This window comes from Oryx dammah, unplaced genomic scaffold (genome assembly GCF_014754425.2).
Source record: "Oryx dammah isolate SB20612 unplaced genomic scaffold, SCBI_Odam_1.1 HiC_scaffold_25, whole genome shotgun sequence".
Taxonomy (NCBI): domain Eukaryota; kingdom Metazoa; phylum Chordata; class Mammalia; order Artiodactyla; family Bovidae; genus Oryx; species Oryx dammah.
The window spans coordinates 87,651,178-87,666,293 of NW_024070209.1; the positions used below are offsets into that span (position 1 = coordinate 87,651,178).

General features: G+C 38.1%; 1 protein-coding gene across 15 annotated transcripts in view; it reads left to right on the forward strand.

The window, feature by feature from the left end:
• KIDINS220 (kinase D interacting substrate 220) overlaps window positions 1–15,116 on the forward strand; it is a 94,348-nt gene that overhangs the window by 68,970 nt on the left and 10,262 nt on the right. For 8 of the 15 annotated variants that reach the window (XM_040224977.1, XM_040224978.1, XM_040224964.1 and 5 more), the window contains 2 exons: window positions 6,574–6,606; window positions 10,734–10,862. In XM_040224977.1, coding sequence (XP_040080911.1) covers window positions 6,574–6,606; window positions 10,734–10,862 — 162 coding nt within the window. The remainder of the gene's footprint in view (window positions 1–6,573; window positions 6,607–10,733; window positions 10,863–15,116) is intronic. The other 7 variants (XM_040224968.1, XM_040224971.1, XM_040224975.1 and 4 more) reach the window with 1 other exon arrangement.

Genomic DNA, 15,116 nt, shown 5'->3' on the forward strand with positions numbered 1-15,116 from the left:
TGCTTTTGCAGCAGTAACGACTCTTAATTGTGATGACAGCATTTCACTAACTCTGCATCTGTGGTGTGATGGGCTGCTAGTGTAGAGTAGCTGAGTACTAATAATTATAGCTCACGGATTAATTTAAAAAGCTAATGTTTAACTTTACCCTTCATTTCCTCCCGCTTTTCCCCTTTTTCAATGACGTGGGGTGGGTTTTGTCTTTTTTCTTTTTTGTTCGTTCAGTAAGGAAGGGGTTCTTCCAGCAACCATCAGGAGCATTCACTTGGTGGTATTTGTTCCTTAATGTTGGGCCTTATTTTCACATTTGCCTGTTTTTTTCCTGAAATTGGTACTGCACATGTAGAATATTTTTGAAAATATTCATACTTGACCTTGAGACTACAAAAAAGACATTGTGAGCTAGTTTGATGTAGCCTAGGAATGGATCCTCAGTGACCCATGCTTAATCTCGGTGCCCACACTTAGTGTAAATTCAGTGTTGCTACAGTGCTACTTTTCTTTACCTGTATACAGCTGGTCCTTAAACAGTACAGGAGTTGGGGGCACTGACCCTCCTACCAGCCTAAAATCCTAAGAGTCTAAATTAGAAACTAGAACTTATAGTCAGCCCTCCAGTGTAAATCTTTCATCCTGATCTGTGGTTCTGTGTCTCTGGATTCAGACAACCTCAGACTGTGTTTGTGTGTCAGTCGCTCAGTCATGTCTGACTGTTTGCAACCCCATGGACTGTAGCCCACCAGGCTCCTCTGTCCATGGAATTCTCCAGGTGAGAATAATGGAGAGATTTGCTATGCCCTTCTTCAGGGGATCTTTCCCAACCCAGGAATCGATAGAACCTGGGTCTACTGCATTGCAGGCAGATTCTTTGCTGTTAGTACTGTTATATTTGCCATTGAAAAAAATCTGCATGTAAGTGGACCTGCACAGTTCAAACCTGTTTTGTTCAAGGGTCAGCTGTATTTATTAAAATAAAATTTCCAGATAAACAAAGCTAGTCCAGCATGTAAAGGGGATTATTTAAAACTTTCCCCCCAACACTTTAGGATGGGTTTCTTTAAAAAAAATAACTTTTGTAGGAAGTCACTTTGTATATTTATTATTTAAGTCTTTGTACTTAATAAGTACATTTAATATGATGAGACTTACAATCTCCATTCAGTCAATGAGGAATTTTAAGAACCCAGTTTGTATTTTTCAGTTCTCTTGATTTATTTGCAGAATGTTATGCCCATGTAAACATCAATTTAATATAAAGAAATGTGGCATAGCAGTTGGAATTAATTTAGTGAAATAGTGCATCCTGAATTTATGCATAATTTTTAACTTAAAACATGTGCTTGAATAGGCAGTGGTTTTGCAACTTTAATTTTCTTTGAGTTAATATTAGTGAGATAGAAAGAGAACCATTTTGGTGTTTTCATTGAGGGGCTGATGATTCTTTTTTAAGTCATTAACATTTTAGCTGAAGTGTTTGAAAGACTTCATTATCCACGAATGATAGACACAATAAACCATAGTAATTTCATTTGGGTGTTAGGGGAATCTTTAGTCCATGGATCATTGCCACCATATGCAAGAATGAGTTTTAGTTTAGTCAGAGAGCCTTTAATACATAGATTCATGCATGCAATGCAATTGTCTGAGCTGAAATTCCTCAGCAAACTTTTGATGAAAGTTAGGTCCTGTGAAGAATTTGATGGTCTTAATGACAGAGACATACTGAAATAGCTATTCCCATCCTTAAGGACAAACACTTGTAAGTAAAAGGTGTCTGTAATTTCAGGGACCAGTGAAGGAGCATTAGGCAAATTTTAAAATTAGTTTTTGGGGAAGGGGAAATAACGCAATTCTTAAGTTGTGTGTGTAAGCCCAATAACAAAGAGTAAACATGCTCTGAATATATTAGTGCCTTTGTTTAGTGAAATAACTGTAGGATTTGCTGTTCTTTTAATATTAAGTGATAGTTTTATAATTTGCTTAGTGAATAATAGTTGCTTCCCAAGCCTTCTTTGCTTTTAAGAAATTAACAATGACAGTAGCATGTAGCATTTATTTTGCAGTAGACTAGTCCAAGTAGACACTTAGTTCAAAGCCATGTTAAAAAAAACAGTGGTGGAAATATGAAGAAGTATATATCCAGGGGAACATCTTATGGGATCTTTATAACTGAACCAGCATCAGTTCAGTTCAGTTCAGTTCAGTCACTCAGTTGTGTCCGACTCTTTGCAACCCCATGAATCGCAGCACACCAGGCCTCCCTGTCCATCACCAACTCCCGGAGTTCACCCAGACTCATGTCCATCGAGTCCGTGATGCCATCCAGCCATCTCATCCTGGGTCGTCCCCTTCTCCTCCTGCCCCCAATCTCTCCCAGCATCAGAGTCTTTTCCAATGAGTCAGCTCTTCGCATGAGGTGTCCAAAGTACTGGAGCTTCAGCTTTAGCATCATTCCTTCCAAAGAAATCCCAGGGTTGATCTCCTTCAGAATGGACTGGTTGGATCTCCTTGCATAGAAGTAGTTAATGTAAAATTTTTTAGCCCTTCATAGCTCCTGTGACTTAACAGGCCTGTAGTAAAAGGCTGTAATTCCTGAGATAAGAAGACTGCAGACTGAGTTCACATCTGCTCACTCAACAGTCCCGCTGTGGGCAGCCCTTGATGACCAGAGCTGCTTATGGATAAGCAGGAGCTGCATAAACATTTTTGGACAAATTGTCTTGTCAGTGTGGACACAGAATAATGAGGTAAAAAAATAACCCACCTGATCGCAGAGAGTTAACCAACCCTCTGTGATCTTTTCAATATAGATGGTCTCATCTTTTTTTTTAACCTCAAGAAATTTCTCATCAACCTTTATAAAGTGGATCCTTATGAAAAACAATTAGGTTTTCTCACATTCAGGAACACTGTAATGACTATGACTTTTGAAGGCCAGCCAAGACTTACCAGATAAATTACAGATATGTTCAGATGTTTCATGAAGGTGAAGATGCAAAATGTAAGCCTCTGTGCTGGCTTTCTTCCTCTGTGATTGTATAGTAGAGAAAATAAGTGCCAAATCTTAGAAAACTGACAAAGAATACATTAACATTGGGCCCAAGATAGGATCCCCAGAATATTAGAGATAGAAAGGACTCATGTTTTTCAGACTTTCAAAGCAGAAAAGACTTTTTAAGAAATGAAATCTCAATCAGAATTTCACTTTATGAAACCAGTAAAAACAAGAACTCTGGCTTGAGGGATTTGCATTGCCTCTGGGGGAGCCTCGTGCTCTGTGCTCAGTCATGTCTGACTCTGTACGACCCCACGGACCGTAGCCCAGCAGGCTCCTCTGTCCATAGGAGCCTCCAGGGAAGAATACTGGAGTGGGTTGCCATGCTTTCCTCCAGGGGATCTTCCCCTCCCCAGGGATCGAACCCACATCTCCTGCATTGGCAGGTACATTCTTTACCATTGAGCCACCTAGGAAGCCCGGAGAACACCAGTACCCATGGTCTAGTCCAGCACCATGCTGCAGGTGTACCTGACCTGAGGCTCACAGGAGGGAGCCCTCGGTGCAGAACTGGAATCCGCATGGCCAGTACCTGGAAGCGTTCTCACCATTGTGCTGCCCCCTTGCCTCCCTTAATACTAAGCCTGACTTGGTCAGGAGCTTGGTGTTCAAGGTGAATAGGTCCTGGTGATTAGCTCTCTACCTTGGAGAAATCACTTAAGCTCTCTGATACTCCCTCATCTGGAAAAAGCAGGCCTTACCTCATAGGTCTGATTTAAGGATTACTCAGCCTTCGCATACTTGAATTACTTAATAATTATTACTATTACTACCATCCCAGAGGCCAAATTCCATGGAACTTTAAAGACTCAGAAACTAAAACTGTGTTAAATAACCTCTCCTCAGGGATAGGAGCGGTGCACACACGCTCTAGTCCTTTTAGATTAACTCGGCCCTTTATCTGTTGATGCTTTTCTGGCCCCCAAAGGTGGTTTGATTTCCTAGAAGCAGTTTGTTTTCCTAGAATTGAGAAGGATTTCCAGGTTGTCTGAATGCTCCAAATACTTTACACTTTGAAAGCTTTCCAGGAGAATTTTACTTGGTGCCTTTACCTTCTTTCAGTCCAGGCCCCTCTAGGAAGTAGCAGCATTCAGATCACTCAGTAACCATGAAGGGATGAACCCAGCAAGGAGGGCCTTTCATGAGCCAGGTGTCCTCAGTGGCATTTTGTTGTGGTCTTTCAGAGAGTTGCCCTTTGAAAGAGTCATATTCGGTCTGTTTTTATTTATAGTGTGGCTACTCATTTTTCAAAGGAGGGAGTGTTTCCTTGAAGAGGATGTTTTCAAAGGAAAGAGTAATGGAGGATTTCTTTATCCTTGTATCTTTCGTTGTATTACTTACCATCAAGTCTTTCACGTGCCTGTGTGATCAGTCACTGTTTCACTACTGCAGTGGGATGGGTAGTGAACAAAACTGATGGAAACCCTGGCTTCCTCTAGCTGATAGGTTGGAGGGCTGCCAAGAGGGGGGATGATCAGTGCTACCAAGTCACTCTTTCTCGACCTTCTCTGCTGCAGGGTTTGTTCAGTACCTTTAGATCAGCTGCTTCACTGAAAAGGCATAAAACTGATTAGCACAACATTGGATGGTAAAGAACTTTAGAAGCATTATTAAGAGCAGTATCCTGCCTTCTGGTGTGCCATTACTTTTACTTTTAGAGATGGATGAAAATTACTGAATTAATATAAGTCCTAGAAATGAAGGCTTGGTTGTCATTAAATTGAATCCAGTTGGTGGAATAACCAAGTGAAAAAAATGATGGGACTCCACTGTAGATCATTTTATTTCCACCACTGGTTTAGAACTAGTAACCTGTTTGCAAACAAATGTATGTCCAAATCATGCCTGTCTGTTCATGGTTGTCTGTCGTCGTTCAGGAGCAAACTTGGACAAGAAAGCTAAAGATGCCGTGGGTAAGGCAGGGCACATTTCAGGTTTCCCTGGGCTGTAGTCATAGGGTGGGTGCTCTCTGCCAGCCCCCAGGACCTTCTCTGGAGATTCACTCACACTGTCTAAAGCAATTTAATAGTGCGTTTTTATTAACTGCTTTAGTTTGGAAAATTATTAACATTTTTTTCTTTCATAAATAGTGAAAAACTGTATTCACTTCCAGCTTCAAAGTCTTTGTGCCAGACTTCAGCTCAAGAAAACATTTTTCCTAAACACTAAACTACAACTAAATTGGTTTAGACACTATTGAAGAAATAAGATATTGTAATATCGATACCATTGAAATCCTAGAGTACAGTTAAGTTAAAAAAAATAACAAAATCATATTTTGAACTTGAGTTTTTTAAAAAGATTGCCCTTTGCATGTGGTATCAAACCTCATCTGTCAGCTTTAACCTACGTATTTTTTCTCATGTATTTTGAAGAGAAAGTTACATTTTCCGACTTGATAACAATAGCCTTCTTCTGTGTTTTGGTATCTTGTAGAAAACTGTAATCTCATCAGTGCTCCTTTTTGATATTTTTTCAAGTTTCCACAGATATTCGTAGTAACTTTCTAAAAAAAGTACCTATAGTAAGTTTAATATGTAAACTAGAAAGCAGAGTTCCCATGAAGTGCTCCAGATAGTGAACATGTTAAAAGAACATTGTAAATTGACCCAACATTATTGGTTATTTCTAGATTATTTGAACTATTTTGAGAATGTTTACCACCAGCCTAATCTGTGTAGAACAATAATAGATAGCAGTGTGTCAGCTTTGAATTAGGGATTTAAAGAGCTACATCGGAAATTTCCTACTGGCCCACTGTTCAGGATTCTGGACTTTCACTGACAGGGACCAGGTTCAATCCCTGGTTGGGGAACTAAGATCCCACAAGCCGTGCTGCGTGGCCAAAACAAAAAAAATTAAAAAAGAAAACTGCATCAGTAAAATAGTTACCTTACTGATAGTGTGCCAATATTTTTTCACTGTTGAATTTATGATTTCTTGAGCTGCTAGGCTCTTATGGCCTTTCTTTTCAAATAATACTTCAGTGCATGCCCAGTGAAACAAAACCTAAATCTGAAAAGTATATTTCTGAACATTAACTATTAGTGTGACTAGAAAATGTTTTATGAAGAGATCATGTGAATTCCAAGTATTTAAACCTTACTATTAAGGGTTGCAATTAATTGGTCTGAAATTAATAGTTGCAGTTTTTTAATCAGAATGTTAAAAATTAATTTTTAAAATAATTTTATATAGTAGGAATATTGACTTTTTATAGCAAATTTGATTTATCTGGTTTTCTTGTTAAATGTATGGCCCATGGCTTATTCTTCTAACAGGAAGAATATTAAATTTGAGAGTACAATTTTAAAATTGCCAAGCACATGTTAATGAAATTAAATTGTGTGTGTGTGTTGTGTGTGCACGGGTGTTCCTTTGTGTTGCTGCAGAGATGGTGTGTTCAGAGTTGTGGGAAAACAGAGTGTCAGAAGTGCTGCCTATGTTTATCACAAAAGTGTGTTTGATGTTTTCCTTTAAGCTCGTGTCCTTCATTCTGTTTTATTCCTTCCTTTAAGCCGTGTGACTCTGGGTTTAACAAACAGAGACAGGTACAGAAACTTTCAGTGAAATCTTCCTCATTTTTCTTATTTTAGTCTGTTAGAAGCAATCATTGGCAACTTCCTGCTGGGCTGTTTATAAACCTGTGCTCATTTCAGTGCCTTGGGTTTATTTTTAATAGCTGCTTTCAGCCTCTGCATGGCTCTCATTTCTGGCTAATCAATTCTAAGCTTGTTTGATAATTTACTGAAGATGATGATGTTACAGAGTATAGTTTTAATCTACTTACAATATAAAATAATATAATTACATCAAAGTAATTTAAATCTGTTTTGTTTTACCTTGACCTGGAGGAATTCTGATCTGTCTATATTTTGAAGTTTGTAAATATTTAACAGTCTTAAGCAAACTAACATCTTCTGCATTCAGTTTTCTGTGTTAGAAAAACAGTTTTTTAGTAGATTGTGATATATACTGAAATGATCTTTCCTTGACTTATAACAGGTAAATTTCAAGTAAGAATATGCATGATAAACTCTTTAAGTATTACCATTCTGTGTATTAAGTAATGTTTTCTATTAAGAACTTAACATATTGAATTATTGAGTATACCTTTTCCTTGTCAACTATTGTACTTTTTCTTCTTTTGTGAGGTTTCCATCCAAAGATTGTTGTTTCGATACTAAGGGTTATTTGGTTTCAAAATAATTTTATTGTATATGATTACTTTAGAAAAACTGGGCGAGTAGTTACCATTTCTCTTTTATTCAAAGAAGCATATTGTATTTTAATATATTGATAATCTACTCCTTATCTTGGTAAGATCCAACTCACAAATAATCAATATTCTGACTATAGCTTTGATGGAATTACAGGGTACCCTGTGTGTCTTTTTCTTAGAAAACTCCTAAAAGTCATTCAAAGATAATATGTATCTTCTACATAATCCCCAGTGAGGGGCAAAATATGTTTTCAAGTGATAAAATGTAGAAGTCTTGAAGGATCATGAAAGTAAAACAATGTGGAGTTTCCTGTTTTAGAGGAAAGAGTAGTGTCTTTATTAATGTGTCTGTCTTGCCAAATTCTCTTGAGTCCCTTCTTAAAGGGAATGTTACTCTCTAACATTTTACATTTCCCCTGCCCCCACACAGACAGAGTTAATCAGTTCTATGTCTGTTATACTTGTTCTTTTTAGCACAATTAAAAAGCTTTTTGTGATTAAAAACTTTTTTTACTTTAAAATAATTTTAGACTTCAAAGGTACAAAAATGTATTCCCCTAATATTAACATCTTTCCTAATTGTAGTGTATTTCTCCAGAACAGAAATGAAAATTTGTACAATACTCTTAATACAGGCTTTATTTTAATCTTACCAGTTTTTCCACTAATTTCATTTTTCTGGTCCAAGATCCAGTCCAGTTGTATTTTGTTATTTCTCCTTACAGTTTCCTGATCGGTGACAATTCCTCAGTCTTTCCTTGTCTCTTATGATCATAAAACTTTTGAAGAAAACTGATGAGATATTTTGTAGACTGCCCTTCTGTTTGGGTTTGTTTACCGTTTCCTAATGATTAGAAGGAGATTATACATCTTTGCAAGAGACCCATAGAAACACGATGCGTGTCCTTCTCCATGTGTCACATTTGAGGGTCTGTGAGGGCCTGCATCTTCCCAGTGGTCATATGGACCTCAGTCACATGGTTAGGGCAGCATCTGCTAGGTTTCAACACTGTGAGGTTGTGTCTTTCCCTTTGTAATGAATGAATATTTAGGGGGAGATACTTTGAAACACTGCAGATAATCCTGTTCCTCCTTATACTTTTCTCATGAGTTTCAGTGGTGTCTTGTGTACCGCCACTTTTGTTGTGCTTTCCAGGTGGTAATTTTCTTTTCCTTTCTACATTTATTAATTGGAATTCTATAAGTAAAAGCTGTCTCTTCTTCCTCACTTACTTACTCAACTTTTTATTTATATCAGTGTGGATTCATGGCATTTAATTCTGTGAATTATAATCCAGTATGATCATTATAATCCAGTATGATCAAACTGTGCATTTGTGATTTATCTAATCACGGAAATGTAGACAAGTATAAATGTACCCAGAAAGAAGAAATAGGTTGAGGAATGAAAATATTTGAAAAACAGTATTAAAGATCATTTAAAAGATAAATACTGTTCAGTGGTAAAAAAGAATGAAGTATGAATCCATGCCATAGCATAGATGAACCTTGAGAATATACTAAGTGGAAGAAGTGAGTTACGAAAGGTCACAGATTGTGTGGTTCTGTTTAGATATCCCAAATAGGCAAATCCGCAGAGACAGAAAGTAGGTCAGTGGTTGCTAGGGGTTGGGACTGGGTGTTGGGAGGCATGAAGGTTAACTGCTAATAGTGTAGAATTGCTTTTTAGGGCTCTGATAATGTCTTAAAGTTGAGTGCAGTGATGGTGTCACAGCTGTGAGAAGATACTCAGCATCACTGAATTGTGTACTTTAAATAGGAGAACTGTTTGTGAATTATATTTCACACAAACCTGTTTAAAAAGAAAGAAAAAACAAATATGGTTATTAAAAATTCATAGAAAGCATTTAAAGTTTCCATAACAGATAGTGGGTAATTAACACTTAAATATTGGCTGTTCTCATCCAGGCAGAAAATAGAACTATGTATAGAAATATGCAAACTAAATCGTGGAAATGCTAGTGTTGTGCTCTACTTAGTATTTTTGAAGTAATTGAACTTCAGACCATATAATATATGGCATATTTTAAATTTATATTTAATTAAAAACAAGCTATAAATAGTATATTCCAAATCATTAACTTACAAATTTTTATGGGACTGTTTTACACTTGTAAACTTGCTGAGGCTTCCTCTTATAAAATGACTACCTTACTGTCTGTTCAGTATGGTCTCATTTGCTAGCTATATTTATATGTAACTAGGTATATTTTGTTTATATACTATGTGTGTATATTTATCTATCAATTCATAATAGAGTATTATGTTATGCTTTCATGTTACAAATAATGTTTAACAAGTAGCTCCCAGGCAGTTTTGGCTGTCATAGTCTACTTCTTCCTTAATGATGACAAAAGAGGCAGGAGAAAGTTTAAATTGACACATCGTTGGGGATAGGATAAATGATATTTATCATTTTAAGACTAAATTGACTGGTACACAAGACAGATAATTTGTAACATTACCGTCTATACTCGTTGGCTTGTCTTCTCTTTATTTTGGTTATAGTTTCTATAAACTCTTTAAAAATAGACAGTGGCAACAAAGAAAATAGGAAGTTGTAAGACCTGTTAAGCTAGGGTTCCAATCTGAATCTACCACTAACTAGCTGTTTATTCTGTGAGTTTGAAGCCAAAACTTACCTCTTTGGACCCCAGTGACCACATCTGTAATTGAGGAGATTCATATGTAATTAGCCACAGGCAAATACTTCTTTAGTATGTCTCTGTATTCAGAAAATATTTTTCTTTTCAGTAAACACTAGGTGTATTATTTTGATTTTTATTTTAAATGAGACTGAATTTTGATGAATTATATTTACTTCCACATGTGTTAAGAAGTAATACTGTTGTTTTTATATTTACATGATTATTGTATAGATTCTTATCCAAGATCTCTTGGATATAAGATATGATCAAGTTCTGAAAACTTCAGCTGTTGTAGACTATTAAGGTAATCTGTGAAGGCATTTAAAGCTGCTGAGTGTCAGCACTTTTAAAATTATCTCGTAGGTTTACCTTTTGTATTTTTTTGTATGTTATAGGCATCAGTTATTCCCCCTATTCCTCTTATTTTTTAAAGGCCCTGTCTTTCTGTTATTAAGAGCTACACCTTTCTCTCTTGAGGTTTGAGGTTAGGCTTTCTTGAAGTTGGCCTTGGGTTGGCTCATGGAACTTATGTCTTCTTAGAAAAGTGGTTTTGATCAGGCTATATCTGCTGTAATAAAAGATACTCTTTAAGGTAAACAGTAGCTAAATCTGTTCTCTAATGGCATGTCCCATGCTGCGCACATTCACTGTTTTTACTTAAGTTTGAAAATGTATCTTTAATTGAAGTACTTTATAGTGTAATTTCATAAGTGTTTCTCTGTCACATGACTGCATATATCTAACATTAAATGCTGTTTATACATGTGTTTTTCCACGACTTACCTAGGGATCAGGCCCAACCTCGGGTACAATACCACTGAATTCAATGAACGTGGATGCAGTTTGTGAGAAACTGAAACAAATCGAAGGGCTGGACCAGAGCATGCTGCCTCAGTACTGTGCAACCATCAAAAAGGTGACCTGCACTTTTACCTGCTCACTCGAGGGCACGGGAGGCGGGCTCTGTGGACAGCGAGCATTAGGCTATCAAAGATGAGTTCTCTGCTGAGTTGGGAAAGCTCAGGTGGTAATAGGTTTCTTACTATTTGTATCCTAAAATTGCCCTTTTGTGCCTTAGTTTAGAGATGGATAAAAGAGAGTGCTGTGTTACAATGCTACTTCACAGTGATCTCATGTAAGTCAAAAGTGCTTTGATGAGAAATATTGATTGAAAGCTCTAAAGGATTTCAGATTAAGGTTGACAACTACTTACATTTCCAGTATGCAGCATAGAACATTTGAAAGCCTTTTCTTTTATGTTACACTTTCTTTAGTTGTAATATTTGTGATTTAACAATTATCCAAGTAAACCACGCTTGCTTCATTTCCCTCTAATTCTCACTTTCATGTCTTAGAGGACTCTGATCATGTCCCGTTTAACACTTCTGGGTTTGCAAGGCTGACACATTTGAAGAGGTTCTTTTCTTCCTAGATCTTTTATTACAATTCAGTAACTACCGTGAACCTGAGATTTCGAGGATGTCTTTCCATGTACAGGGCTAACTGAGTCCCAGTTTTAATAGATATTTCTACTAAGTTATACTTTTTCTATCAGAAATACAATGAAGTAGAACATTAACAACAGCATCTAGTATTTACATACTTTAAAGAATGGCATTTAAAAAGTTAATTATGGACATATATACTATCTTACTGCCCCAAATGAATGCACTGATCATAGCAAACACCCTCTTCTAAGTGATGACTCTACACATGGACATCACCAGATGGTCAGTACCGAAATTAGATTGATTATATTCTTTGCAGCCAAAGATGGAGAAGCTCTATACAGTCAGCAAAAACAAGACTAGGAGCTGACTGTGGCTCAGATCATGAACTCCTTATTATAAAATTCAGACTTCATTAAATTGAAGAAAGTTGGGAAAACCACTAGACCATTCAGGTATGACCTAAATCAGATTTCTTACGATTATACAGTGGAAGTGATAAATAGTTTCAAGGGATTAGATCTGATAGAGTGCTTGAAGAAATATGGATGGAGGTTCTTGACATTGTATAGGAGGCAGTGATCAAGACCATCCTCAAAAACAAATGCAAAAAGCCAAAATGGTTGTCTGAGGAGGCCTTACAAATAGCTGACAAAAGAAGAGGCTAAAGGCAAAGGATAAAAGGAAAGATATATCCATCTGAAAGCAGCATTGCAAAGAATAGCAAGGAGAGATAAGAAAGCCTTCCTCAGTGATCAATACAAAGAAATAGAGGAAAACAATAGAATTGGAAAGATGAGATCTCTTCAAGAAAATCAGAGACACCAAGGGAACGTTTCATACAAATAATGGGCACAATAAAGGACAAGAAATGGTAGGGACCTAACAGAAGCAGAAGATACTAAGAAGAGGTGGCGAGAATACACAGAACTACACAAAAAAGATCTTCATGACCCAGATAACCACGATGGTGTGATCACTCACCTAGAGCCAGACATCCTGGAATGCGAAGTCAAGTGGGCCTTAGGAAGCATCACTACGAACAAAGCTAGCGGAGGTGATGGAATTCCAGCTGAGCTATTTCAAATCCATCATCCAAGATGATGCTGTGAAAGTGCTGCACTCAATATGCCAGCAAATCTGTAAAACTCAGCAGTAGCCACAGGACTGGAAAATGTCAGTTTTCATTCCAATCCCAAAGAAAGGCAATGCCAAAGAATGCTCAAACTACCACACAATTGCCATCATCTCACAACGCTAGCAAAGTAATGCTCAGAATTTTCCAAGTCAAGTTGCGTGAACCATGAACTTCCAGATATTCAAGCTGGATTTAGAAAAGGCAGAGGAACCAGAAGTCAAGTTGCCAGCATCTACTGGATCATCAAAAAAAGCAAGAGAGTTCCAGAAAAACATCTACTTTATTGACTACACCAAAGCCTGTGACTCTGTGGATCTGAACAAACTGTGGAAAATTCTTCAAGAGATGGGAATGCCAGACCATCTTACCTGTCTCCTGTGAAACCTGTATGCAGGTCAAGAAGCAACAGTTAGAACCGGACATGGAACAAAAAACTGGTTCCAAATTGGGAAAGGAGTGCATCAAAGCTGTATATTGTCACCCTGCTTATTTACCTTACATGCAGAGTACATCATATGAAATGCCAGGCTGGATGAAGCACAAGCTGGAATCAAGATTGCTGGGAGAAATATCAGTAACCTTAGATACACAGATGACACCACCCTTGTGGCAGAAAGCAAAGAGGAACTAAAGAGCCTTTTGATGAAAGTGAAAGAGGCGAGTAAAAAGGCTGGCTTAAAACTCAACATTTAAAAACGAAGATTATGGCATCCAGTCCCATGTCTTCATGGCAAATAGATGGGGCAATAATGGAAACAGCAAGAGACTTTCTTTCATTGGGCTCCAAAATCACTGCAGACGGTGACTGCAGCCATGACATTAAAAGACGCTTGCTCCTTGGAAGGAAAGCTATGACCAACCTAGACAGCATATTAAGAGCAGAGACATTACTTGGCCAACAAAGGTCCGTTTAGTCAAAGCTATGGTTTTTCCAGTAGTCATGTGTGATATGAGAGTCATGTGTGGATGTGAGAGAAAGAAAGCTGAGTGCCAGAGAACTGATGCTTTTGAACTGTGGTGTTGGAGAAGACTCTTGAGAGTCTCTTGGACAGCAAGGAGATGGAACCAGTCAGTCCTAAAGGAAATCAGTCCTGAATATTCATTGGAAAGACTGATGCTGACTGAAGCTCCAATACTTCGGCCACCTGATGCAAAGAACTGACTCATTGGAAAAGACCCTGATGCTGGGAAAGATTGAAGGCAGGAGAAGGGGATGACAGAGGATGAAATGGTTAGATTGCATCACCGACTTGATGGACATGAGTTTGAGCAAGCTCTGGGAGTTGGTGATGGACAGGGAAGCCTGGAGTGCTGCAGTCCATGAGGTCCCAAAGAGTCGGAGACAACTGAGCAATTGAACTGACTGATACTATCTTAGTAACCATAACCTGCATTTGGTCAGAAATGCTCAGATAGCACCGGTTTTCTCACAGATGTAGTTAATTTCCATTTGCAAAAGTGTCCAGCACTGCCTTTCCAAGCTACTTACCTCACTCTCTCCTCTAGGCAGCTTGATTAGTCAGGAGAGAGTGAGACCTCCACATGAATCCTTTGTGGGGATTTTATTTCCCTCAGGACAGTGGTTTTCTCCCTGCTCAGCTCTTTGCTAACAGGCCCTTGCTGTTTAAAGCCCATCATGGCCGTTGGTTTCTTAAGAACTGCTAACCTCCTTGAATTTCCACAGAGGACTCCTGCCATAGGCTTGCTCTCTGTACAGTCTTTTCTTCATAATTAATTTGGAAACTGGGCATTCTGTCGATTTTAAACACAGGTATCTAATACTTTACCACAGTTAATAAAGTCAGGTTTGTATTTTTGTAAAATAAGTAAACTGCCTGTTTATTAAGAAAATTCTATCATTCCTCATCAGAGACCCAGTGGTGATAAGATTGTTTTTTGTGCATTTAATAGACTGGGAACCTTGTGGTAGACATTTGTGGTGGTTGAGGTTATCTGGTGTAGTTGATGAACATGTTTGTCAGTGCTTACTTTATTTAGAAGTAAATGAAGGCTTACCAGGGCTTCCCTGGTAACTCAGCTGGTAGGTCAGCTGGTAAAGAGTCCACCTGCAATGCAGGAGACCTCAGTTCGATTCCTGGGTTGGGAAGATTCACTGGAGAAAGGGATAGGTTACCCAGTCCAGTATTCTTGGGCTTCCCTCGTGGCTCAGCTGGTAAAGAATCTGTCTACAATGCGGGAGACCTGGGTTCAATCCCTGGGTTGGGAAGATCCTCTAGAGAAGAGAAAGGCTACCCACTCCAGTATTTTTACCTGGAGAATTCCATGGACTGTATAGTCATGGGGTCGCAGAGTCAGACACGACTGAGTGACTTTCACTTTCACTTCATTTAGAACTTTGTCAGTGAGTGACCAGCATGCTGACGGACATCTGTGTCCCCTCCCAGCAGTTTGCCTTTGTGCTCAGATTTCATAGGATTAGAAGGGAAAAGTTAACAGTTTTGTTATTGCTCATGGCAGGGTAGGTAGTTTCAGAAATAACCAGGTTTAACTCTGAGGTTGATCCTTGTGATTTATTTTACTTGAGCGCCCAAAACGCTTGGGAAAGCATGGAGTGACTTACGTT